The sequence below is a fragment of the Ooceraea biroi genome, chromosome 1, assembly GCF_003672135.1.
Source record: "Ooceraea biroi isolate clonal line C1 chromosome 1, Obir_v5.4, whole genome shotgun sequence".
Taxonomy (NCBI): Eukaryota; Metazoa; Arthropoda; class Insecta; order Hymenoptera; family Formicidae; genus Ooceraea; species Ooceraea biroi.
The window spans coordinates 10,681,781-10,706,469 of NC_039506.1; the positions used below are offsets into that span (position 1 = coordinate 10,681,781).

The 24,689-nt window shown below is 43.6% G+C and overlaps 1 protein-coding gene across 2 annotated transcripts in view; it reads left to right on the top strand.

The window, feature by feature from the left end:
* Positions 1-24,689, top strand: part of LOC105286727 (fibrillin-1) — a 39,395-nt gene that overhangs the window by 4,237 nt on the left and 10,469 nt on the right. The window contains exons 3-16 of one of the 2 annotated variants that reach the window (XM_020034084.2): positions 7,199-7,453; positions 10,758-10,950; positions 11,214-11,365; positions 11,772-11,891; positions 12,875-12,997; positions 13,868-14,125; positions 14,431-14,676; positions 15,409-20,523; positions 21,075-21,197; positions 21,271-21,384; positions 22,106-22,211; positions 22,333-22,516; positions 22,952-23,138; positions 24,496-24,610. In XM_020034084.2, coding sequence (XP_019889643.2) covers positions 7,199-7,453; positions 10,758-10,950; positions 11,214-11,365; positions 11,772-11,891; positions 12,875-12,997; positions 13,868-14,125; positions 14,431-14,676; positions 15,409-20,523; positions 21,075-21,197; positions 21,271-21,384; positions 22,106-22,211; positions 22,333-22,516; positions 22,952-23,138; positions 24,496-24,610 — 7,291 coding nt within the window. Of the gene's footprint in view, positions 1-7,198; positions 7,454-10,757; positions 10,951-11,213; positions 11,366-11,771; positions 11,892-12,874; positions 12,998-13,867; positions 14,126-14,430; positions 14,677-15,408; positions 20,524-21,074; positions 21,198-21,270; positions 21,613-22,105; positions 22,212-22,332; positions 22,517-22,951; positions 23,139-24,495; positions 24,611-24,689 lie in introns of those variants that run through there. The other variant, XM_011351878.3, reaches the window with a different exon arrangement.

The window sequence follows — 24,689 nt, forward strand, 5'->3', positions numbered from 1 at the left end:
TCGCTTTCTCACGGTACATTGGTTCCCGCTATGGCCCGCTCCGAGCTCCGGGACTCCATTCCCCAAATTCCGCTTCACCGTTCTCTACTGTCATAGCAGTTTCTCTTCTGTCCGGTTCCGCCTGCACAGGCGACCGGACTTGCGGACTCAAAGCGCCGAACCGTCCCATCGAGTTCTGCTCCTTACGCTGTCGAAATAACGTGGCACCCGGAAAAAGGCTCACGTGCTTTCTTTGCGATTCCGTTCGTCTTCAATCGCCTTGCTTAAGTACTCCTTTATTTGCGGTCATCGGGCCGAGGAGCTCGGGGAAGGAGCTGGGAGATTGAACGCGCTAGGAAAACCCTCTTGCGACGCACGAAACTGTGGAATAAAACTGTGTCGTCGTCGGGCTAGACCGTAGTAGGATTTGTGCCCTCGTTGTTGCTATTTTATGATAAAAGTAATTTGGGAAATATCTCTTTTTTTAGAAGACCTCCTTTTTATTCGAGAACGCCGATAACGTGTCGGATTACACGACAGACCAGAAAAATCAGCAGAAGTAGTAAAAGGAATGAACCGAGAGGACCGGATCGTTATTAATATCGTTTTCAAATTCACACTCGTGGAAATAATCATGAACATGAAAATATTCGGTTGATGATGGCGCACAAATTATGAAAGACTTATCGGTGACGTGAGCTCGTACGTCAAACCAGATAACTGTTTCCATTTTCGCTTTTTCGTGCTGACAAGTGCGCGTATGTCGAAGGGGTGCGCGCGATGGAGACTCGTGTAATTATCGGTGATTATTCACGATTTACCCCGTGTTGCGCGGTCGCTTAACCCTCTATTTTTCGTTGAGATCGTGTTACGAATCGATGGAACATGCTGGCAATCCGAGATACGTGTTTGTGGTGCTATCGGCTGGATAAAACGTGCCCAGCGCAGTAACCGGCTGATGCGGGAGCAATTTGCGCATTCCCGGAACAGCTCCTGCCCCCGTAAATTGATCCGGCCGGGATTTTTTCGGATTCGATTCTCTGACCCATTTTTTCCACAATCCCGCATCCATTACGTATGCTAATAAGTTTTGTAACTCCACGCATACCGCCCCCAGTGTTTCCCCAACACGCCTTGTTTGCTTTAGCGCATGGGCGATAAATTGCGCTCAGACTGACGCGCAATTGCGCGCGTGTCCGCCGTTAAGTATCCCGCTCGAAAATTCGTTCTCGCTGCGATCTCGCGTTCGGCCTCACGGCGATGAAAACGATGGACGGAGCTCGGTTCTCCTTCTAAGAGGCAGGTACCGGGAGAATACCACTTAAGCCAATTAGAAGTAATATCAGATTTCTGACTGACAGTCCGCCCCTTTCCCCTCGCATATTTTGTCCAGGAGGAGCTCTAGGATCAAGTGAAATGGCGGTGATTGCCCACGCAACTCCCGATTGTCGACGATCTTTTTCGGTTCCGGGCAATTTCATCTCATTTGACCGTTGCCTTCCCTAATTGAATTAGCATATTTGATCGGCGCGCGCTTTTAATGGCAATTGGCCACAAACGCGCAGTAATATGCAGGTACGTACATGTATAAAACAGGAAGGGAGGAGGGGAGAGGAGAATATATCGTAAAGTACATTTCCATATGCATGCACTAACGTCCCGGATGGATGCGCGCACTTTCGGCATCCCTCTGTGCGGGCGTACCTCATTCTCGCGAAAATGCTTTTACATTGTTACTAGAACACGGGAACGCTTTAGGTCTCATTGTTCCCGAAGTTACCAATTTATATCAGAGATTCGAACGAATCCTCTCCCCCACACGAGAGAGATAATGATGGAAAGACCTTATGTTATGTACCACGCGTATTATAACGCGCGCGTGGAAAGCGCCGTGAATTAATTTCTATAACGACGGCACTCGTTAAATTTATCATACACCGCTTGGATTCGCGTTTCATCATTACGCACAATTGCGAAATCCCATATTCCACGAGAAGCAAACAAAAGTTGCAGCGTTTCCTGGGTTAAGTGTGCCGCATTTAATTTTTCGCAGCCGTGATTCTCCGCTCGGCTCGGCTAAACAGTTCGAGGATGAACTCGCGCATCCAAAAAATATTCAAAAATCCTTCTCAAAGTCCTTTTTTTCAAAATGGCAAAACTCGCAATTCCAACTTGAAGATCAAGTCAAACGATACTAACCAAGCGTGAAAACTTTAAGCTTTTGTTATTACTACCGTAAATATAAATATAGATATCGATAAAGACGATACAATATATCGAAGATCACTCGTGGTTTGCGTGCAAATCGGGAAGATTGTGTCGAGGATCGGGGGCTGACGCGGAACTACGTGAACGCGAGGAGGCAATTACGGGTGGACTTTAATGCGAAAATCACCGGTGACTCGCTAGCGATCATTGATCAAACGCCATATGAGTTCCGATCGGTGACTTTCACGTCGTGGACTCGAGTAGCGATTATTCTCGCACTGCATCTCGTGGCGCTCCCGTTGAGTCTGCGAGACCGACCTCCTCCTGTCGTGATTGACTATCATCTCGCACTCTACGTTAAGCTACCACAACTTAACGGCGACTTGTGGTTTCACCTGGAAAATTATCGGGCACGTAGCTGCTGCTACGGTCCCTTCTCGATCAGCGTCTGATCTGCAATCAGCGCGATGATCGGTTTGTTTCCCCTCGCTTATCGCTTATCATCGCTTTTCACACGAAACGATAGACATTTTTCCGAAGGATAATCGCGTCTCCACGCAGCTTTGCGTATCCGAAGGCAGCGTGCGTTCCGCGAGCGATCGGGATTGATTATCGAGGTGTCCGGATTGCCGGATCGCAAGTGGACGGTCAGAATGCATGAGTGATCGCCGAGACGGAAACGCGACGTGAACGTGACAAGAATGTCACGGAGACGTCACTTCTGTGGTTATTAATATCCGTTATGATAAGCGACGCGCGAATGCGATATGCGGTTTCCTAAGCCGGTCGTACCGCTTGCTCCTCCGCAATAAACGGCGCGGGTCGAACGGCCCTTTGCGGCTTCGACCGTAATTTGATAGAACTGTGTCAGCGCCCATCTCGCAGGAAGGGAAACTTCGTGCCGCCTTAAAAGCAGTCCCCGTCATAAGAGGTAGACGTCGCAGTTCCCGGAGGGAAGTCGCTCTGTAATACATATATGTACATGTGGAAGTGGAACTGTATCGTTCTGCCTCGAGCAAGATCCATCTCGCCGCTGACGAGGCTCACAGAGATCGGACGCACCGATAGAAATATTTCGTTAGACGTGGCTTGCCGGAGAATTGCCAATCTCTCCTTAAAAATCTGAGTACGTGTACCTGGAGATTGCATTTATCATCGATCGGGAAGAGAATTGAACGAGACGATGGGAGGGGCGTTTAGCGAAAATTGCGTGCGCTTAGGGTACCGTGCAATTCTCAGGTTTCCGCAAACTCGATAAAATTAGACACGTGAGCAGCCAATTGTATCAGAACTGGAGAAATAATTTATCACACGATAATATGCGCAGCCAAAGAGAGAGAGAGAAAGATTTTTTATACCATCGACTGCACTTCCCTGCATAATTCTAAGAGTTGAAAGAGATGGGGTGTGTATAGGATATCTTTATATGACAGTAGGGATGATGGGGTGGAGACGGGATGGGCATTAAAGCGCGAACTTAAGTTCGCGGTCCTCGGCGGCGCGGGGCGGACAGTCGGGCGCTTTCGTGGGCGTCATCACTTATTCCTGGACGGCGTGGAATCTGGTAACGACAGATTTATCGGGTGAAAAATTCACGGTGAGGGAGGACGTCGTCGCGCTGTCTTCGCTGTCTCGGATCGCCAAATGGGAAAACGTTGTTCCTGTTGCGGCGAAATTGCGCGACCGACGTCAGTTTGGCGGAAGCGAGACGCGATACACACGGCGGCGAATAAATCGACGTGACCGATATCCTTCCATCGAAGCCCATGTCTCTCTCTCTCTCTGATCCTCTCGAAGATCATTACGGAAGCCAGATATAATTCCGCTCCCTCTGCGCGATGTTTCTCGCGACTAAGTGTGAAGGAGCGATTTAACTTGCCGCTGCAGAGGATTTGATATTTTCAATGGACCGGAGAAATTAATTACTTTCCTCCTATATATTACGTCAAGCTTACGGAAGGTCACACGAATAAGAGGGAAGGTAAATGCCTGCACTTCCGTTTATCGAGGCGAGTACCCCCGAGAAATGCGAATAAGGATATAAGAGCGCTCGCGCTTGAAGATAACACGTTTGCTCTTATAACACGGTTATACGCGGAGTTTTGCGAGAAGGTACGGTCAATAAAAACACGAATATTTGTGAATGATAATTCTGTGCACGCGCGCGGCTGGGTTATTGATATTTGCAACGATAACGTTCACCGGGCGATATCAGGTGTAAGGCAGATGCTCCGCAACAAAAACGGCCGGCTGCTCGTATGAAACGTACGAAGCGCTCTTCCGTATTTATTTCCAAGCGAGCGTTTTTTAATTTTACGCGGGGAGCTTTTAATTGTACTTTTATATACGTGCGGATCCGCCGAGGTTGCACCGTTCGATTGCGCGTTCTGCGATTATGAATATTCACGGTGCGCGACAAAACTTTTCCAAGGCATGTATCGACGTGTCGTATAGACATCATCGATTCCTGTTTAAACATTTCCGGCGCGTTTCCACGCTGAGACGTCTCGATGGGGCCTTCTTTTTCGTTCCCGACATCCGCAACGATTGTGTTCGCGGAGCATGACGGCTCCGAGTGGGTGAAGCGGGTGGGATCGCCACGCGGATATCGCTTAAGAAGGAGACAGGTCGGAATCTGCGATTTCGATCGCGAAGGGACTCTTTAATGGACGCGCGTGACTAACCGTCCTTTATTTCGTGCGCTGCGCTGTCAAAGTCATTGACACCGGAGCAACTGAGATCATTGATCGCGCTTCGTTTGCACATACGCGTACTGAGAGAGCTACTCGAAGGAAGTCGCTGTACAGGCCGTTTCACAGAAGCGGGGATCAATACTCCGCCGGGCCAATCCAATAGGTCATCGCGAACAAAAAGTGCATACAAGCGTAAATGAAATGTAAATCGTGATACATTGGCTTCTTTTTTTTCATGCTGCACGTTTCATTTTTATTGCATTCTGCGAGTGCCAATGCGCCTGTCGAGCACGCACGTTAATTTGGGCGAAACAGGAAGAATGAATTATTTTATTGAAACCTGTCGTATTGTGCCCGATAAATTCGATACGCTTCCAGCGTTCAGATTTCTTTCGTATAATGATTCCGGCTTCGTGCCGAAAGATTCCGATCAAGCCTGACATTCCGATGAGCCCGGGCTTCATTCAGCGATGGATCACTCGCCAATCTAACTCTGTTGGCTCCTGCGATTCTGATTTACTGATTTATGTAAATCAGAAGTAATCCAATAATGCCGAGTGACTCGGATAATTTTCATTCCCATGCGGCTAAGAGGGAAACTGACTCACTCGTCACTAGTCAATTACATGAATTGAGGCCCCGCAAGTTACTTTAATTAACCGTTTAATTCTTCGTTGATCCCACGGAGAGCTGCGTCACGTCTTAAAACAAGGAGTCCCTGCGAAGTGTCGGCGGCGTTTCGACGGCGATGAATTTCACACAATTTAACGTGTCACAGTCCAACAAAGACTGTGCGAGACAAAAGCTCTAAGGTATTAATGTATTCGTCGAAGATACCTGCGAATCCCATTTAATTGAACGTCGCGTTAGTCAAGAGATTTAATTTATAATAGAATTATATTTATATTTTCATTTATAATAGAATTATATTTAAGTTTCCGAAAAGGCGAAGAGTTGATCTGTTTCGTTTAACCGAATTAGGTACGAATTATTAAATTTTATTATCAAAATTTCTATCGTTTGAATTTTATGTGAAGTTTATTTTGCACATTAAAGTCACTATGGTGTTTGGGAGCGATAAATAAGAATAGCTTAAATATGTAGGAAATTAAAATCCTGGCGCGGCATGCGCCATGGTGTTAGCAGTATGTTTATGACGATTTACGATGCACTTTATAATAACGACGGACAGGCAAGACCACAATGCTTGAAGTTTTACTGCCGGCCGTTTTATCGTCGGTCAATAGACTGCACACGCGATCTGGCACGAGATTTTGCAGAGCAACGGAAATTCCATTTACAAGATAACATCTTGCAGATTAACGGATTTTTTTCTTCAGCGGGAGTTTCCAATTTTCTCCGTGAATTCCGTTTTCGGATAGATTTCAAAGAAAAATTTTAGTAAAACGCGACAATGCAACAGTTTCATCATCCATTTGCGAAACCAACGTCGAGAAATTTCTTGTACGTTTAAAATGTCTTCGTGACTAAAAACGCGAGAAATTATGGGATTGAAGTAATTATGGGAGTCCTTTGCAAGGAGAAGATTACGTTGAAGGAATCGGGGTATTTTTCGACAATCTTGACACGCTACGAGCGCAACAGAAATCACTCATTCTTGCAGCCCCCGGGAGACGGGGATGATTCATTTTACACCAGCCATATTCTCCTCGTTGACGACCATCGCGCATCACCCGGTGCGGTCCTGCGATAAAATTTTTGCGGTGCGGAAACGCACCGCACGCTGCGGACTTTCGCAACGCGATCGTATATTACGTTACCGTGGAATTATTCAATTTTAATCCCGCGTCACATCGCTTGCGCGACCGTAAGATCTCCCTTGCCACCTGCTTGACATACGTCTCTCCTCCTTTTTTTCATGGACCTACAGGGATTCACCCGTCCCGACCGTCGCAGAACAGATACACGCTGTGACACGATCATGCGGCATCGATCTACGAATGTGCGAAGAAACATGCACACGGGAAAATTGACAGTCAGTGGGGATTGCGACTTAAAAAGTTTTGGAAGAGATTAATGAATAAAGCTGCGTCACATGTTGCAACCTTGCAAAGAATCTAGCGGCGTTTCGACGACGCTGGATCTCGCGCGGTGTAATGATTTTGGGACCCAACTAGAGTTCCGAGACGAATTTGAAGGTTCGAAATATTTTAACGTGTCCCTCGAAAAGCCGATTTCCTTACTGGACTTTTGGAGCGGCGCCAGATCCACGTCGAGTCGCCAATTTGGCGCGCCATTAAAGACGTTACATGTCATCCGCGATACGCGGGTTGTAAAGCTGATTTTTTCGCTTTCAGGAATCCTCGGCAACTGTCCCCTGGTGCAGGCACCTCCATGGGGAGCAGTGATAGAGAGGGTGCTTAAAAATGGCGCTTTGCAGCTGATATATTCCTGCGAACCGGGACGTACACTCATAGGTCACAAGGTGGCGACCTGCACCGCCGACGGTTGGAGCCATGACGTCCCGGAATGCGTGTTGAAACCCAGTGAGGAATCGCCCTCCATTTCAGGCAAATCGACGCGTGAAGCTCCATCGTGGCGTAAACTGATCGGTACGTAAGATCGTTTAAATCTCGCGTTCTTCCATCGAATTCTCGTCAAGCGAATTCACATCAATCTCCCCGACCGCGCATCGCCGCCGCTCAATTGACGTTCCTTCGTTCGCAAGGCGTATTTGTCATCTTCTTTAGCACTGGCGTATCGCAATTAATCATAATCTCGACGATCATTTCCGCGATCATTCGACCTAAATATCCATGTATTGCATTCTCGATAGTAGTCACGCTATAGTATTCCGCTTGCAATGGCAGGAGATTTAATGATTTGGGAATTAATTTCTTTGACAACACGTGATGCCAATTGACATCGTTTTTATTTAGATCGCGCATGTGACCTGGGCACACGCGTAAATCAATTTCTTTGGATTATTTCCGAAGAAACTTGAAAGCTCGAGTGAGCGCATCAACGATTTGTGCTTATCACGTGCCGCACATGTGTCCCCGCATTATGCCAATTTGATCGACGTAAGTCAATTATGCACGTGAAAGGGAGTCTAACTCCTCGTGCACGGCGGCTGGAATCCCGACGCACGTGTTCAACGTGGACTGATGGACAAATCCGTTTACCGCGAGACATCGAGCCATCGAAATGGGACTCAGGCCGCCTAATACTGTAACGCGAGTCGTGATTTGCTTGCTCGATCACCGATCAAGCTCCTGATCAATAGACGGAGATAACCAGGAGATGATTGAACCCGTTTCTGTTGCGCAATCCTATCGCGCAATCTCCAGCAAGAGATCTACAGAATCGCAATTTACAGAAGTAAATTCAAGCTTAACGTGTCATATTAAGGCATGTACATACGTTATTTCCTGATTCTTTTAATAATTGTTCCATCTAAATATTTTATTACCTAAAATTCAAAATTACGAAATCACACGTCGTGAAATGAAATAACATCGGTACCGTACGTTGTGTTTGGTATCGCGTTAATCTTTCGCCGAGTTGGAACTAGAATTATATGTAAAATCGTAGTTTTATGAACGATACGTCAGAGGATCTCGAAAGTTTCGGGGAACAATTTACCCAAGACGCCCGTTCCAATGATTTGTGGAAACACGACTTCACCGTGGGATTCAATTTTCACCGATGCTCAAGTTATCGGCATATCTTAAGCCGGGGGTTTGGCACCGCTCCCGACTTTGGATATATAGGATGTCTTCCGGTCCCCGTGCTTCCTCCGCCGAAGCCGAGGAAGTCGTAGTCGACAGACGGAGAACTTTGCTTTAATTAAAAACAAAAACGACCGCCGGAGAGTTGGATCCATTTCCGCGTGCAATCGTTATCGATATTGCCTATCAATCATCGATTGTTTTCAAGCCCGTTTTAGATTATGCAATGTATTGCGTTAGTGAGTGAACGCAATTTTGTTAGCAATTTTTTGCTGCAAGAATTGCTTGCCGTTAAATTGTATTTTGTACTGTACATTTCATTTGACACAAGATTTGCGCAATATGCACTTGTATACGCAATATACAAACTGAAAACATGGAGGAACGTATCAGTTATATAGGAATAGCGAGCTTATTACTATAGGAACATATGTAACAAAACCGAATAATACAGAGGCGAGTAACGAGGGGATTATCGTAAACTTGCACTAATCATAAACAAACAAGTAACAAAAGTTTGTTCTTTTTCGAGGGTCTTTCGAGGGCAGGCAGGTAAAACGAGCAGATGTATATACTTCTTATATTAGTGCAGACAATTCAACTAAAAAGAACAGATCTCTGCAGAAACGTACAAACCATGGCGCATGCCAGCAGACAAAAAATTGCTCAGGAATAAAGCACGTTTTCAATATCTTGCAATTTACGAAACACATGCAATTTGTTTGCAATTTGTGTATGATATTCTGCAATATTTCTTGCTTCAAAAATGGCGTCAAATCTTGCGAAATATATTGCATTGTCTAAAACGGGCTTTATATGTTCATATTTATTTATTCGAACGGTTAAACCAACACGTCACAAAATCACAGTTGATACAAAATATAGTGCAAATGTTTATACCACGTGGTAACGCGATCCTGATCGCGGGTGGACGCGCTCGGCTATCTCGGCATCCCGGACGCTGACCAGGAACCGGTGGGATTCCGGAACGAGGAAAATTCGCGGAGTGGCGTTTCGGTGCTTCAGGAACGCGCCTCGTTCCATCGCGCGTGCTATCGGCGGCATGAAATTCGCCGACATGGCATAGCTCGCATTCGCCCTGATGGAGATAAGCCGCCAAGTCATACACCGCATGTTGTACGCATACGAGTACACGAGGGCCGGAGAGCTGGCTGCTCTCCGGCCCTCGGATTTAGCTTTGGTCAGGACGCATGGTCCTGACTGCGGCACGCTTGTCGTGGAGGAGCTTGCATGTGCAAACGCGCGTTTGTTCTATTATTCGGCACTGTAGCACTATAAATAAATGACGAGACTGCTCGCAAGAATGACCGAAACGGCGACGGAATCAGGGAGCTTATCTCAAAGCTGCTGCAAAAATATATTTCTTATGAAAGACGAAATTGCGCCACGGGGCTGCGAAAGTAGGGCGGAAGATTTGCAACGTATACAACATAATCTCCATTTTTTTCTTTAATGTAGATTTAAAATGACGTCTGTGGAAATGAGCGTTTCTTTGAAATTGTTTAGAATATTCGTACGTCAGGAAGTTGTCGGGTGGTTCCTGACCGCGTACAAACTGTAGCTCTGCTTAATATGATGCGAAGGTAATTTGTGCATGTATCTCTCATCTCTGAAATATAGAAGCGGTGTAAATTTTTCCGGAGATTAATTCGGACGGGCAAACGCGAGAGTCACGCGTATTTTCACCGCTTTATACATCATTCAGTTGATACGGGAACGCGTGTAAAAGATTCATTATGTGGTCGCAATCTCGTCTGCACAGTGAAAGATGTATCTGCCGCGTGCTGGACCACCATACACACGCGCGCGCGCGCGCGCCGATGAGATTAATCCTCGCTCGCGTCTCCGTGATAACGCTACGCTGGAATATCTCTAGAACGGACATTTTTGCCGGACAGAGCGAATACACCCCTTTCAAAAGTCCATTCGGCAAGCGCGTATGCACGAGTGTCGACAGTTTAATTAAAATTCCTTTAATTATCATCGCGAAATGCACATTTCTGTGTGCTACAACGAGCGTGATAACGCGCCGCGCCGATCTCGCGCTGAGCGAACACATTCATCGATGATCATCGATGATTCACGGTGAAACACCGACGCGTTATGACGCGTTATGTTCACCATCCGTACCACTTTCTGCTTGCAAATCAACCGATTGTTTCAGACAAGATCGATCGGCAAAATGCGAAAAAACATTTTAACAAGGAAGACAAGAAAAATCAGAGGAATCTTTTCGTCCAAGCAAAGCTAAACAAGATGGTGTCCCAACTGGATACCACCTGTTTCATAAGAGGATCCAGAAAGGAATTTATTAAGGCTCCTTCGATCGAACACGCGCACGAGGCGAAATACGCTAAGTTCGCAATGCATTAATACATTTACGTACTATAAATTAATAAAAAAATCGATTTTAATACAGCGCACAATCTTACAGTTCAATTGTTTGCATTACTATTTTAATGGGAAGATAATTGCAGATTAATGTCGATTAATGTCGTGGCTATACATCACACTTTGATATGTAAATCTTGCATAATTGTTTTTGCGGTCACGTTTTATACTTTTCGGAATGATATGACAGTTAGAAGAATGTACATAGAATAACAAAATTGATTTACAGACGGAAAAATGTACGCAAGCCTCATAATCGGTTTCATGTTGCAATGTACTCGTGCATGAAAGGTTTCACTTTCATGAATCCAAAGAATGATAGGCTGTTCTGTAACAAAGGTACCTGGATTGGACGTCGTCCGACATGCGTGAGAAAAACTGGTAAGTATAATCAGTCCCTTTAATTTCATTAATTTTCATTTGATTAATTTCGACTAGCTTTTATTATATTGTTGATAATCATATAACAAGTAAAGACAACTCGCGTTTACGCATCAGCAATTCGGGTCGTTAATATTATGAAGTTAATATTACGAAGAAGGTGAAAAAGTTGTGGCTTCCATTAAAAATCAAATAGTTTATTTTTTTGAAATGATATATTTATTTAACTAAACAATTACTTGTGTTTCTTTCAGTTCCTACTTTATATAATACATTGTGAAATTGCATTGACATACGATAACACTTACAATATCGTTTATTGAACTACTTGCACAATTTTTTCACTCGTACAGTCTATTGTAAATCGTTTATTAAAAATATACTTTTTATTTCTTTCTGTCGATAGAAAAAGTGAAACATTGCGATAAACATGGAAAAGAATGCCAGCAAGTGTGTGAGGATATACCAACTGGTATAAAGTGTTCTTGCTTCGATGGATTCCGAGCTGAAGGATCCTCTTGTATAGGTAATCCGAATGCCACAGCCACAACGCTCGCACGTGCAAACTTGCCGTTTCACATCTCGCATTTTTATATTTTTCCGAGAGGAAAAACTCACTTTTTTCGAAATCTGATATTTCCATCGAAATTCTCTCACCGTACTCGCGCATCTTCTTTGTATGGAATATCTATTCGGATCTGTGTGCGTACGTTGTGCATGTATGTTATATCTGTTTGCGATGTTCCCGCTGTTTTCAATATTTCTGCGATCTGCCAATTTTACGTTTCCCGCACTTAAATCTATTTGCCCTATATACGTAAATAAATAATGCTTACGAAATTAATTTTAGGCAAATATATGCATAGCGAATGACAGTTTTAATGCCCTCAAAACCGAATATATCAGCGTAAACACCTTAATAATGGGATTATTGGTTTTGGCACGTATCGGATTATTTAAGAGTCGGATTGCGCATATTGTTGTGGGATATTGGCCAGCGGGCTAGCATCGAGTTTAAAAGCTGTTATCGACTCGAGTATTTCTCTGCTTTTACCGGTTTTCTACTCTCGTCGCGGCTATAATACGCGGTATGTTTGCCGATCGCATCGCGTTTGTAGTTCAGTGCTCGAACAACATGTAATACCCATTACATCACGAGATTTCTCATGCGTATCAATAATATACAATTATTGTCGTTAAAACTCCATCGCGGCTCGCGATAAAATGATAGACGTTGATGGCCGTTCAATATACTTAATTCGCATACACAAAAGAAAAAATAGCTCATTAACTCTTTGATTTGTTTTATCGTGCAAGAATTGATAATCAAGTCTGGATTTAAACTTTGATATTACTCAATATGAAAATTTCATCGATTTTCGCTCATAATGGAAGAAGATATCGTAAAAATATTTCAAAGCTACCTGATTCATCATTGTGTAACTGTGAAGTAGATTTTTAAAGGTTGTCGATGATTAACTTCTCTTCTCTTTCTTGAAATTTTGTCAGACATTGATGAATGCGCCGAGGGCACAGCGAGGTGCACTGATATCTGCCGCAATGTACCTGGTACTTACCATTGCGAGTGTCATCCTGGTTTTGTACTAGGAAATGATAGCCACTCTTGCCAAGGTTAGTTGGAAAAAAGAAAGATTATATTAAGAAATTACTTGTACAGATACGAGATCTCTCTGTGTCAGAAATAATGAGAATAATTAAATTTATGTTTTATATATATATATATATATATATATATATATATATATACGAGTATATAAAATTGCGTATGATGTTCTGGAAGTTTTCAACCTAGTAATTCGTCTTTTTTCGGAAATAAAAATCCAATTTAAGGGTTGACGTCATGTAAACACTAGACAGCATCCCGAGAGCCGCGAGATTGTTCTGCGTCAGAAATAACGAGAATAATTTTTTAAATTAATGTTGGGTACATATAGAATTGTGTATGATGTTCTGGAAGTTTTCATCTCAGTAATTCAAGTCTTTTTTGAAGATCCAATTTAAGGGTCGACGTCATGTGGACATTAAACAGCAAGCTGCGTTGCAAGGATGGTCATTTGAAGGATTGAAGACTTCCAGGGTTATAATATAATTACGAATAGGGGAACTACTGGGAATAGCATTTATATTTTGAAGCAGATTATATGCATATAATTTTCTATAAATATAAAATCAAGAAAAAATCGATTTCATTATTTTTGAAACGGATCTGGTTTAAGAAATTCGAATAAAATAATTGTAATATAAATACAAAAAAAATCGTATGGGATAAATTAAAAGTCAATAGCTCGTTCTGATTTTACATTGACATCTACGCATAATTATTTAATAATTTAAAAATAATTTAAATCTATTGTGTGGGTTTAATATTTATAATGATTAATGAAAAATATTACACAATGGAAATGCAATTTTTTATATGATAAAAGCCGGGGTTTGGTAAATGTACTTGTTGAAAACTCTGTGTTACGGTATTCTGCTCAGATGTGAACGAGTGCCTCTCGAACAACGGACACGGGCCTTGCCAAGATACTTGTCGTAATCTTGAAGGCAGCTTCGAGTGCAGTTGCGCCGATGTTCCCGGGTACAAATTAGCTACCGACAATCACACTTGCGAAGACATCGACGAGTGTATGCTGGACAATGCCAATTGTTCTCATCAGTGTTACAACGTTCCTGGAAGCGCTTTTTGTTTTTGCCCGTCCGGCTTCTACCTGACGGATGACTGGAAAACCTGTTTAGGTACAAGCTTTTAATTTTTACAGCTTCTTTATACAGATTATAAAAGGCCTTCTTAGAGTCTTAATTATTTGCTTCACAACAAATTTTCTTTCTGTTACGGCAGTTAGATATAAAAAGTTTCGAAATCACTTACATCGATTGATCTTTCCTTCATTTGATTAAAATTTTATTCTATAATAATAAAAGTGGATATTATATACGTTGATGTGTAAGTGAGTGAGTGAGTGAGTGTGTATGTGTCTAAGGTCGTATTGCAATTATTAAAATTATGATATTACAATTAGCTAACGATTTTCTTATCTTAGATATTAACGAATGTGAAACATCAAACAACTGCCCTAACAATACTGTATGCCAGAACACAGAAGGATCATACAAATGTGTATCCAAAGTGGGGAAGGTACTTCATGACGATACCTATGATGACGACGAAGATCGAGATAACGAGGCTGGCGATTATGAAGAAGACGTTACCGAAGAATCATGTGGTCCATCATGTAGCGAACCATGCAAGAACGGTTTTAAATTGGATGAATATGGGATGTGTATTGGTAAGTACTCGACAACTGTATAATCTATTTTTCTTTTCTCTTGATGTATCTAAGAAAATATCAAAAAGTTGCGGAAAAAGAATGTTTCGATAGGTGACATTATAAATACTACCACAAATGAGAGGAAAGTGTTTCAAATTATTTTGTATTATATAAGAAGAAATCGTTGAAAACAAGTAAAATTATTTAATTGATTCGTCATTGAAGTAAATCGTTTTAAATATATTGGTTAATTTTTATACTAAAAGAATATTGCAAATTTTCGAGTCGTCTAATCTCATCGGTAACTATTACAATGATAATTATAAATTTTTTGAGACAAGTAAGGAGTTGAACTTTTTAAGAGAAAAATTGCTACATGTTTATGATGATTTTTATTTCTTTTCTACTCCTAGTTAAAGTCGACAATTTTACATCGAGTTTGCGAAATTCAAAAGAATAAACTTTAATTGTTCATTGATTCGTAATAAGTTGACACTAGCCAGAAGACTTCAACTGTTTCAAGATCCAATAATATTAACCAGAGTTATATTTTCATTACATTGAAATTTCTTGCTTTGAAGTTTTCCGAGTTCTTGGCAAGCAAAGCACGAACGAAATATTCATTCCAGTAAAATCCACTCGACATTGATCGAACGACAAAGTTTTCATCGACCATCGATCTCTGGAAACGAATTCTGGAAACGCATTTTACTCTTCATTCAGATTTATAACTCCGACATCCTTTTCCAGATATAAACGAGTGCAAGCAGGGGATGCACCGCTGCCAGCATGAGTGCCTGAACAAACCGGGTACCTACCACTGCACTTGTTACAGTGGTTACGAGCTCGAAGAGGACGGTGTTACCTGCAGAGATGTAGACGAATGCGCGCGAGGCACACATAGATGTTTCTACAGTTGCACGAACTTGGAGGGATCCTACGAATGCGGATGTCCTCCTGGTACACCTTCGAATGAAGATTGTATACCCTCTAATGCGTGCGACATCGCGGACTGTAGTCATACGTGCGAACCAGTAGGTCGTGCTTCGTACCGGTGCGACTGTCCAAGCGGATACGTAATGCAGGACGATGGGAAGACTTGCGAGGACATTGACGAGTGTCTCGAGAAACATGACTGCTATAAATGTATTAATACTCCCGGCAGCTATAGATGCATCTGTCCACCGGGTATGAGGCTCGCCGAGGATGGCTTCAATTGCGTATACAAGCTTTGGGATGTCGCTAAAAATAACTGTAGTCTGGGATTCAAGTATATAAGCAATGGTCACTGCGAGGACGTTGATGAGTGTCTTGAGAGCGAACACGGGTGCTCGCAGTTGTGTGTCAATGAGTACGGGTCCTACCATTGCGAGTGTGAAATCGGATGGCTCCGGAAGAGCGATGGTTTCACCTGCTTAAAATTCGACCACTGTTTCAATGCCATGTGCTCGCATTCGTGCGTCTCGACAAGTTTAGGTCACAAATGCGAGTGTCCTCCAGGTTACATTTTGGATGAGGATGGTGACACCTGCAAAGACGTGGACGAGTGCGAAGACAACGCGACGAATGATTGTAGCAACGACTGTATAAACCTCAAAGGATCTTATTCATGTTCCTGTCCGCTAGGATTCAAGTTGCAAGAAGATAATCGCACGTGTATCTTCATCTCATTCACGTGTCCCGATTCTGAGGACGACGATTGCACTTGTCCCGAGGGATATACTTATTTGCAAGAGGAACACGTTTGCCAGGACATCGACGAGTGCCAGGACGAAAGCAGGAACAATTGTTCCCACATTTGCATTAATACCAGCGGCTCGTACTATTGCGAGTGTCCTTCCGACTTGCGCTTGCTACCGGATTCCAAGACCTGTCGGCACTGGGAGGAGTTTTGCGTTCACGATTTGGGCTGTTCACACACGTGCAAACAGGACAACGACCAGGTTCGTTGCGTTTGTCCGATGGGGTATGAGTTGCAGAACGATGAAAAGACTTGCAAGGATATAGACGAATGTGCGAGGCATCTGCACAACTGTTCACACTCGTGTACAAATCGCGATGGAGGTTTTACTTGCAGTTGTCCGAATTATTTTATCCTTGATAAGGATAACAGAACCTGCCTCTATATGAAGCACTGCATCCTGTCAGACCTTGATTGCGTTCGCGACTGCATAAATTTCTTCGACGGGTATACATACTATTGCCAATGTCCCTATAGTTATGAACCATCAGCATTTGACAACACCACTTGTTACAAGATTAATAAGTGCGGTCTGGATCATGGCTGCGCGGACATATGCGTCAGCAAATTGGATGGTTTCCGCTGCCAATGTTCCCCGGGATATGAGCTGTCGATAATGAACAACAAGAACTGTATAGACATAGATGAGTGCTGGGATGACGAAGACAATCCCTGCTCTCCCCACTATTGTATAAACTTCAACGGTTATTATGAATGCGAATGTTTGGACGGATACCGGCTCTTAGAAGACGATAAAACTTGCGAGGACATTAACGAGTGTATGCAAGATAACGGTGGATGTTCCCATCTGTGCGCGAACACGGACGGCGGCTTTGAGTGCGCGTGTTCTGAGAATTACAAAATGCAGGACGATGGCAAGACATGCGTCGCGATAATTTCATGTTCCATCGGCAATGGCGGATGCTCGCATTTTTGTCGCCAAAATCTCGATGGATCTCTTTCGTGTTCCTGTCCACCAGGATTCGCGTTAGAAGAAAATAATCGCACGTGTATCGTTATCCCATACAGATGTGCCGATTCTGAGGACGATGATTGCACTTGTCCCGAGGGATATAATTATTTGCAAGAGGAACACATTTGCGAGGACATCGACGAGTGTCAGGACGAGAGCAGCAACAATTGTACCCACGGTTGCATTAATACCAGCGGCTCGTACTATTGCGAGTGTTCTTCCGACTTGACCATACTGGCAGATTTCAGGACCTGTCGGCACTGGAACGATTTTTGCATTAAGGACTTGGGCTGTGCATACACATGCCAACAGGACGACTTCCAGATCAGTTGCGTTTGTCCGACGGGATATGAGTTGCAGAACGATAAAAAGACTTGCAAGGATATAGATGAATGTGCGGAGGGTGTACACTACTGTTCACACGACTGTACAAATTATGATGGAGGTTTTACTTGCCACTGTCCGGAGTATTTTATCCTTGATAAGGATAACAAAACTTGCATCGATATGAGGCACTGCGTCATGACAGAATTTGAGTGCATTCGTAAATGCATAACTAGTATGAATGGATACGATGGTTGCGAATGTTCCCATGGCTATAAACCATCATCATTTGACAACACCACCTGCTATAAGATTAATCAGTGCGATCTGGATCATGGATGCTCGGACACATGCGTCAGTGAATTGGATGGTTTTCGCTGCAAATGTTTCTCGGGATATGAGTTGTCGATGGACAACAAGACCTGTGTAGACATAGATGAGTGCCGGCTGAGCAATCCCTGCTCTCCCCACAAGTGTATAAACTACGACGGTTATTACAGCTGCGAATGTTCTGCAGGATACCGGCTCAATGAGGACGATAACGCTTGCGAGGACATTAACGAGTGTATGCAAGATAACGGTGGATGTTCGCATCTGTGTGCGAACACGGACGGCGGCTTTGAGTGCGCATGTCCCGAAAATTATAAACTATTGCAAAACGATGGCAAAACATGCGTCGAGATAAATCCATGTACCATCGACAACGGCGGATGCTCGCATTTTTGTCATCTCCAGGATAGACAGGCGTCTTGCTACTGTCCGCCCGAAATGATCCTGTTGAAGGATAGAGTCACTTGTATGCACGAAAATAAGTGCTTGCGAAACAATAGTTGTTCCCTTTCCCAGTGTTATCGCGACGAGGACGGAATCATGCTCTGCACCTGCCCAGTTGGCATGATCTTGACTGAGGATGGCAGGCTTTGCGTGCATAAGAAGAAGTGTTCGGTCAATAATGGCGATTGTTCGCACCTGTGCGACGATCGAAGTGGCAGCGTGAAATGCTCATGCCCTGCAGGAATGTCCTTAGCGCAGGAAAGCGACACCCTTTGCGTTCGGGAAAACGGGTGTCTTGTTCGCAATGGCGGATGCTCAGATATCTGTATGTTCGTGAACGACACGATCACTTGCGACTGTTCCGTCGGTTATCGCCTATCGCCGCAAGACAACACCACCTGTCAGGACATCAACGAGTGTTCGGAATCGCTAGCTAACTGTACTCAAATGTGCTTCAACACTCGCGGCAGTTTCAGATGCAGCTGCAGAGATGGCTTTGTGCAGAGCTCAGAGGATCCGGCGGTCTGTTACGACGAGAACGAGTGCGAGATCGAGAATGGGGGCTGCTCACACATTTGTATCAACCTGATGGGTAGCTATCGGTGCGAATGTTCGGCGGAATACATCCTACTGAAGGACAGCAAGAGATGCATTTTGGATGTTTGCAAGCGCGATAACGGTAACTGCTCTCATTATTGTTACACGGAACAAGACTCCGAGAAGAGCCTAGGAGCCATCCACTGCTATTGTCCAGCCGGCTATGAATTGGAGGACGATGACCGGACCTGCAAGGACATTGACGAATGCGAGGAGCTCGAGCTTGACTCTGGCTGCTCGCACATATGCGTGAACACACCGGGTAGTTACCATTGCGACTGTCCCGTCGGTTATCGCCTATCGCCGCAAAGCAATACCTGTCTGGAGATCAATGAGTGTTCGGAATTGCTAAATAACTGTGCTCAGAAGTGCGTCAACACTATCGGTAGTTTCAAATGCATCTGCAATGAGGGCTTTCTGCAGAACCCAGAGGACCCGGCGCTCTGCGACGACCTGAACGAGTGCGAGATCGAGAATGGGGGCTGCTCACACACTTGTATGAACCTGATAGGTAGCTATCAGTGCCAGTGTCCAACGTGGTACGACCTAGCACAGGACAACAAGACATGCGTTTTGAATGGTTGCAAACGCAATAACGGTAACTGCTCCGATTATTGTCACCCGGAACTGGACCCCGCGAGCAGTCCAGGTACCATCCACTGCTCCTGCACACCCGGCTACCAATTGGGGCTCGATGGCCGGACCTGCGAGGACATTGACGAATGCGAGGGGTCGAATGAATTTGATTCTGGCTGCTCGCACATATGCGTAAACACACTGGGTGCTTACCATTGCGAGTGCCCGACCGGTTACATTTTGTCGATAGACGATCGGAACTGCAGAGACGTGGACGAGTGCCTGACCGGCCAGCACAACTGCACTCATCACTGCGTAAATCTGCGAGGTAGCTATGAATGCGCATGCTACAAAGGTCACTATTTGCACTCTGACAAGTCCACGTGCCTGGACATTGATGAGTGCAGCGAGAAAAACGGCGAGTGCTCGCACGTATGCACTAACACGATTGGCGGACACTTCTGTTCTTGTCCGACTGGCTACGAGTTGTCCCAGGATGAGAGAACCTGCGTCGACATAGATGAATGTGTAACTGGCGCGGCCGATTGCGCGTACCCTCTCGAATGCGTCAATACTGACGGCGCCTATCATTGTAAGTGCCGGTCAGGTCACGAGCCGTGGAATCGATCCTGTCGATCGTACAATCCCTGTCTAGTACGGAACGGCGGCTGCGAGCAAATTTGCGTTACGACAAACGGCACCGCGGTGTGCTCGTGCAACGAAGGCTTCCGCCAAGATGACATCAACGGATCCAGGTGCCACGACATCGACGAATGCGCGGAGCAACACGTCTGCGACCACACTTGCATCAACAATCCCGGCTCGTACGAATGCAGATGCAGAGAGGGTTTCCGACTGGTGAATGGTTCCACCTGTGTTGGTAAGTGATCGCTATTTAAATTTAGGAAGCGAATACATTTTTACACTTTAATTGCTATTATTAAACATTGAATCACGTGAGTTCTTCGACCTATTCTCATTCGTCTCATTTATTTTCTGAATTTCAATCAAGTGAATATCGCGCGAGCAAGATGTTCTTTTTTGAGAGAGTAGTAAGGAATTGCGATAAGGAAAAGGATAAAAGAGCTCGTTCGTGAAGTGACTCGTGCATAAAATACGCGAAAATATAACCGATAAAGAACGCGATTTCTTTAGTCGGTCTTTGTGTAATTATATATCTCTAAATAACATTTGTATTTCTAAATTATTATCCGCATATCTGCTTTACGGCCGTAGGGTTAATCCTGCGCGAATTGCGTCATCATTTCTGGAAAATCCGAGGGATAACGCGTGGTTCTCTGCCGCCGCGGTGCTTTCGCCACACTCACGCTCATGCTCCAGTTTCGAAGCTTGCTACAAAGTTAGACTCGCTTAGCTTAGCGGAAGTTTTCGCGCGTGCAACGTGTGCATGCGTGTGTATGTGCTTTTTAGACATCGACGAATGCGCGACCGGTATCTGCAAGGGCAACAAATGCACCAACGTGCCGGGCGTTCGTGCATTTGTTCGTCGTGAGTACGAGGCGGAATATCGATTCCACGGTGATACCTGTGTAGGTTCGCGCGAAACGTACCCGAGAAAAAACGATGTCGCTTAATCGTAAACTGAACTGAGTTTACTTTTGCACAGACATCGACGAATGCGCCGAGAAGACGCCCTGCAGCAAGATATGCATCAATATACCCGGCTCGTATTATTGCACGTGCCCAGACGGATTTAAGCTGCGAGGGGACGAATGCGTAGGCAAGTAAACGCACTCATCGCACACTACCCAAAAATACCTCAGTGATATATATTTTGTTACATATTGTATATTGAGACAATTGATTTGTATATACAAGTTTAAACATGCTTGTTATTCAACATTGTTATGTTTTGTCACATGACAAGAAGTTTTTACGTATGTAATAATGAAAAAATATATATTTTTTTATATTTTATATTAAACGAATAAATGCATATTTCATTTTATTTTTTTTTATTTTTTAAAAACACACACAAACTTATAAACTAACAATTTTGATAACTGTCACCGTTTTCACAGTGTTCTATTTATTGTGAATTTTCTTTTTGTAATATAAAGCAGGCCCTAGACGGTCAATATTATTACACAATAATATTGCACAATAATATTGAAGCAGGCCCTAGAGAGTCAATATTATTGCTAATATTAATGACATTTGCTCTCTAAACAGTGCAATAGTAACTCGTAAAGCAATAATTTAATTTCTAAGAAAATGTTAAGTGATACCGAAGCAGCTTGTGTAGCCATTGCTTTAGCTTGTTATAACAAAGAAAGGAAGAGAAGAAAGTGGATGAAGAAACTTTTGATTAACACAATATATTGCGCAAACCTTCAATGTAATCTACAAACGGTCAATAATATTGTGCAATATCAAATATTATGCAATAATATTGACCGTCTGGAGCCTGCTTTAATCTCAAAAATGTATGACACGATTAGACATCGATGAATGCGAGTGGCATCGCCACATCTGCGATCATGAATGCATCAATAACGTGGGTTCTTTCACCTGCTCTTGCCGTGCCGGGTACACGTTGATTTCGAGGTAAGGGCACACGAATATTGGGACATATAAGTGGGGATTAGCAGTAAACAAGAGAGGGAGAGAAACCACGATTCCCTGCACTGATGCATTTGTCACTGCTTGCATGGGGTCGCATAAACAGGAGGATGTGTCAAGACGTGAACGAATGTCTGAAGCAAAATGGTGGGTGCACTGGCGAGTGTATCAACACCGCCGGAAGTTACTATTGCACCTGTAGCAAGGATTTAGTGTTGGCATCCGACGAGAGAACTTGCGTCCCACCGATGTCAACGTGTCGTGCTATGGAATCGCCTTTACACGGAGAGGTGCGAACTATTATAAACTTTATTTAACATAAAGATCTAAACAATTTCAAATATATTTCATAGTACATCTACACATGTCTAGGATCTAAATATATTCTATATATCTCTGCAATATATAAATATAAAAGCAAAAATAAATAGCAAAATTAATCTCAAATTAAACAAAGCATTGCTCTTTATAACAGTGAGAAGTTTTGACATTTTTCGTGAATATGAAAAGATATATTTATCTCGTTAAAAGAGATATTTGTCCTTCTTATGCTTTATATTATTTTGGACAAGAAGAACTAAGAATTTTGGGACACAATAGAAATAGCCAAAGTTTAAAGAGGAAAAAAAAGACATTGAAACAAATACGGTAATAATAAGGCTAAAATGAGGAACGAAGCTCGCATTGTATTATTCATCTCGCGTTTCTCACGGCTAATCGAGCAGATCAGATGTCCGGGCCACCCTTCCGACGCATCTGTCTACCCGCAGGGTGCCAAGTGTCATGTCCGATGTCGCAGAGGATTCTGGCTGAAAGGAGCGTACACGAGACATTGCGTAACTGACGGCCGATGGAACGGGGAAGAGCCTATCTGTCTACGTGAAGCTATGACAGATTCTCTGTCCAATCCAAGTAACTGAACTCGTCCCGCAGTTTCTCTGACTAAAAGGAAAAACGCCGCGGGCGCGCGTCCACGTCGAAACTTCTTTCAGGGGAAAGTTATTTAATCGGGACGTTTATCCGATAAAATTTTTAACAAGCATTTGGACGACACTTTAATACGAACCGTCACTCTCACCTCATCGTTACACGTAATTATTTCGACGGACGGGAAAAGCTGGGGCTTGCTTAGGATACTCCCAAGTTTCAGTTTGCAAAATTTCGCGTTTCACTTAAGACAGCAATTTCACTGAAGCGCACCTGCGACATTTTTCACCGGGGCTTTTGCATTGTGTCTTTTAGCAAAAATGTAAGCGAGAATGTAACGCGAGAGCAGGTTGCTTTGTGCTGAATTTTTCTTTCAAGTCCCGGAACGTTCTTACCGAATGTAATGCTTCGCGCGTGCAATTGAACGTGAAATATTGCCGCGGATCGGGCGAATAAGTTAACGGCAAATTTTTGGACGCGTTAAAATTAGTCAAGAAGTTTGGGAGCGGCGTTTAATATTACAAAGTTCCTGTGTAGAGGCTGCCTGCTAACGAGATCATACGTTAACGCCGCCCCTTAACGAGCTTCCTCGGGCCGGCGGCTTTTTGTTTTCCGCTCTTATCCTCCGACCTTAGCAGTTTTTTTTTTTATATCCGCGTGCACATTTTCGCATTTCTTTTCTGCGACGCTAATTGTTTCGTTTAATGGAAAGGAGATTTTGATTTCACCGTTTGCCATTTCACTTTTTACGAACGCGCACGTTCGCTAATGCTCGGGGATCAACCTTTCAAGCGAGTATTTAAATCGGCTCTTTCTAAAAGCAACGCTTTTCAAAGCGGCGTTCCTTGAACAACCCCTATCGCGTATCAAATGAGATGTGCGTTTACGGTTACTTACAGGCATGCAAGAGTATAGAATTTGTTGTATGCACAGGATGCTTCCGGAACATTATACATGACGGAACACGATCGGATTGTTTCGATCGGATATTTGATTAAAACTTGAAGAAAGATTAATCTTAAACTAAAAATTAAAGTAATATTGAGTGAAAAAATTAAAAAAGAATAAAGTAATCACAGGAAAGTAGAAAGAAATTTGCGCACTTTTTAACTTTCGAGAATATATATACTTGGCAGTTATTATTACGTAGTACATAAAACTAAGGAAAGTATAATGAAATCTCTACTTGCAGTCTGATATTTGCCGGTAAAAAGTAACGCTTCTTAGTAAATACAGCATAGTGGAACGGAAATTGAGTGTCGTATAATTTCCCATCGCGTTACAACGGTGTACAATTGGGTTATCGCTATCGAAAATTTAACACTCGACGTTGTCACCGTAGACATACCACGGCCGTTCGTCAGCTGTCCCGAGGATATGGACGTTGAACTGCCGGCCAGGCAAAATGTGATACGTGTAACATTCCCGCAACCAAAATCCAACATGAACTGGTGGAGGTAAGACATACCCACATAGTGAAACAGGGACTTTTAAATTGCGACACAATTTATCTTAATCCTTTATATTTATAATAAT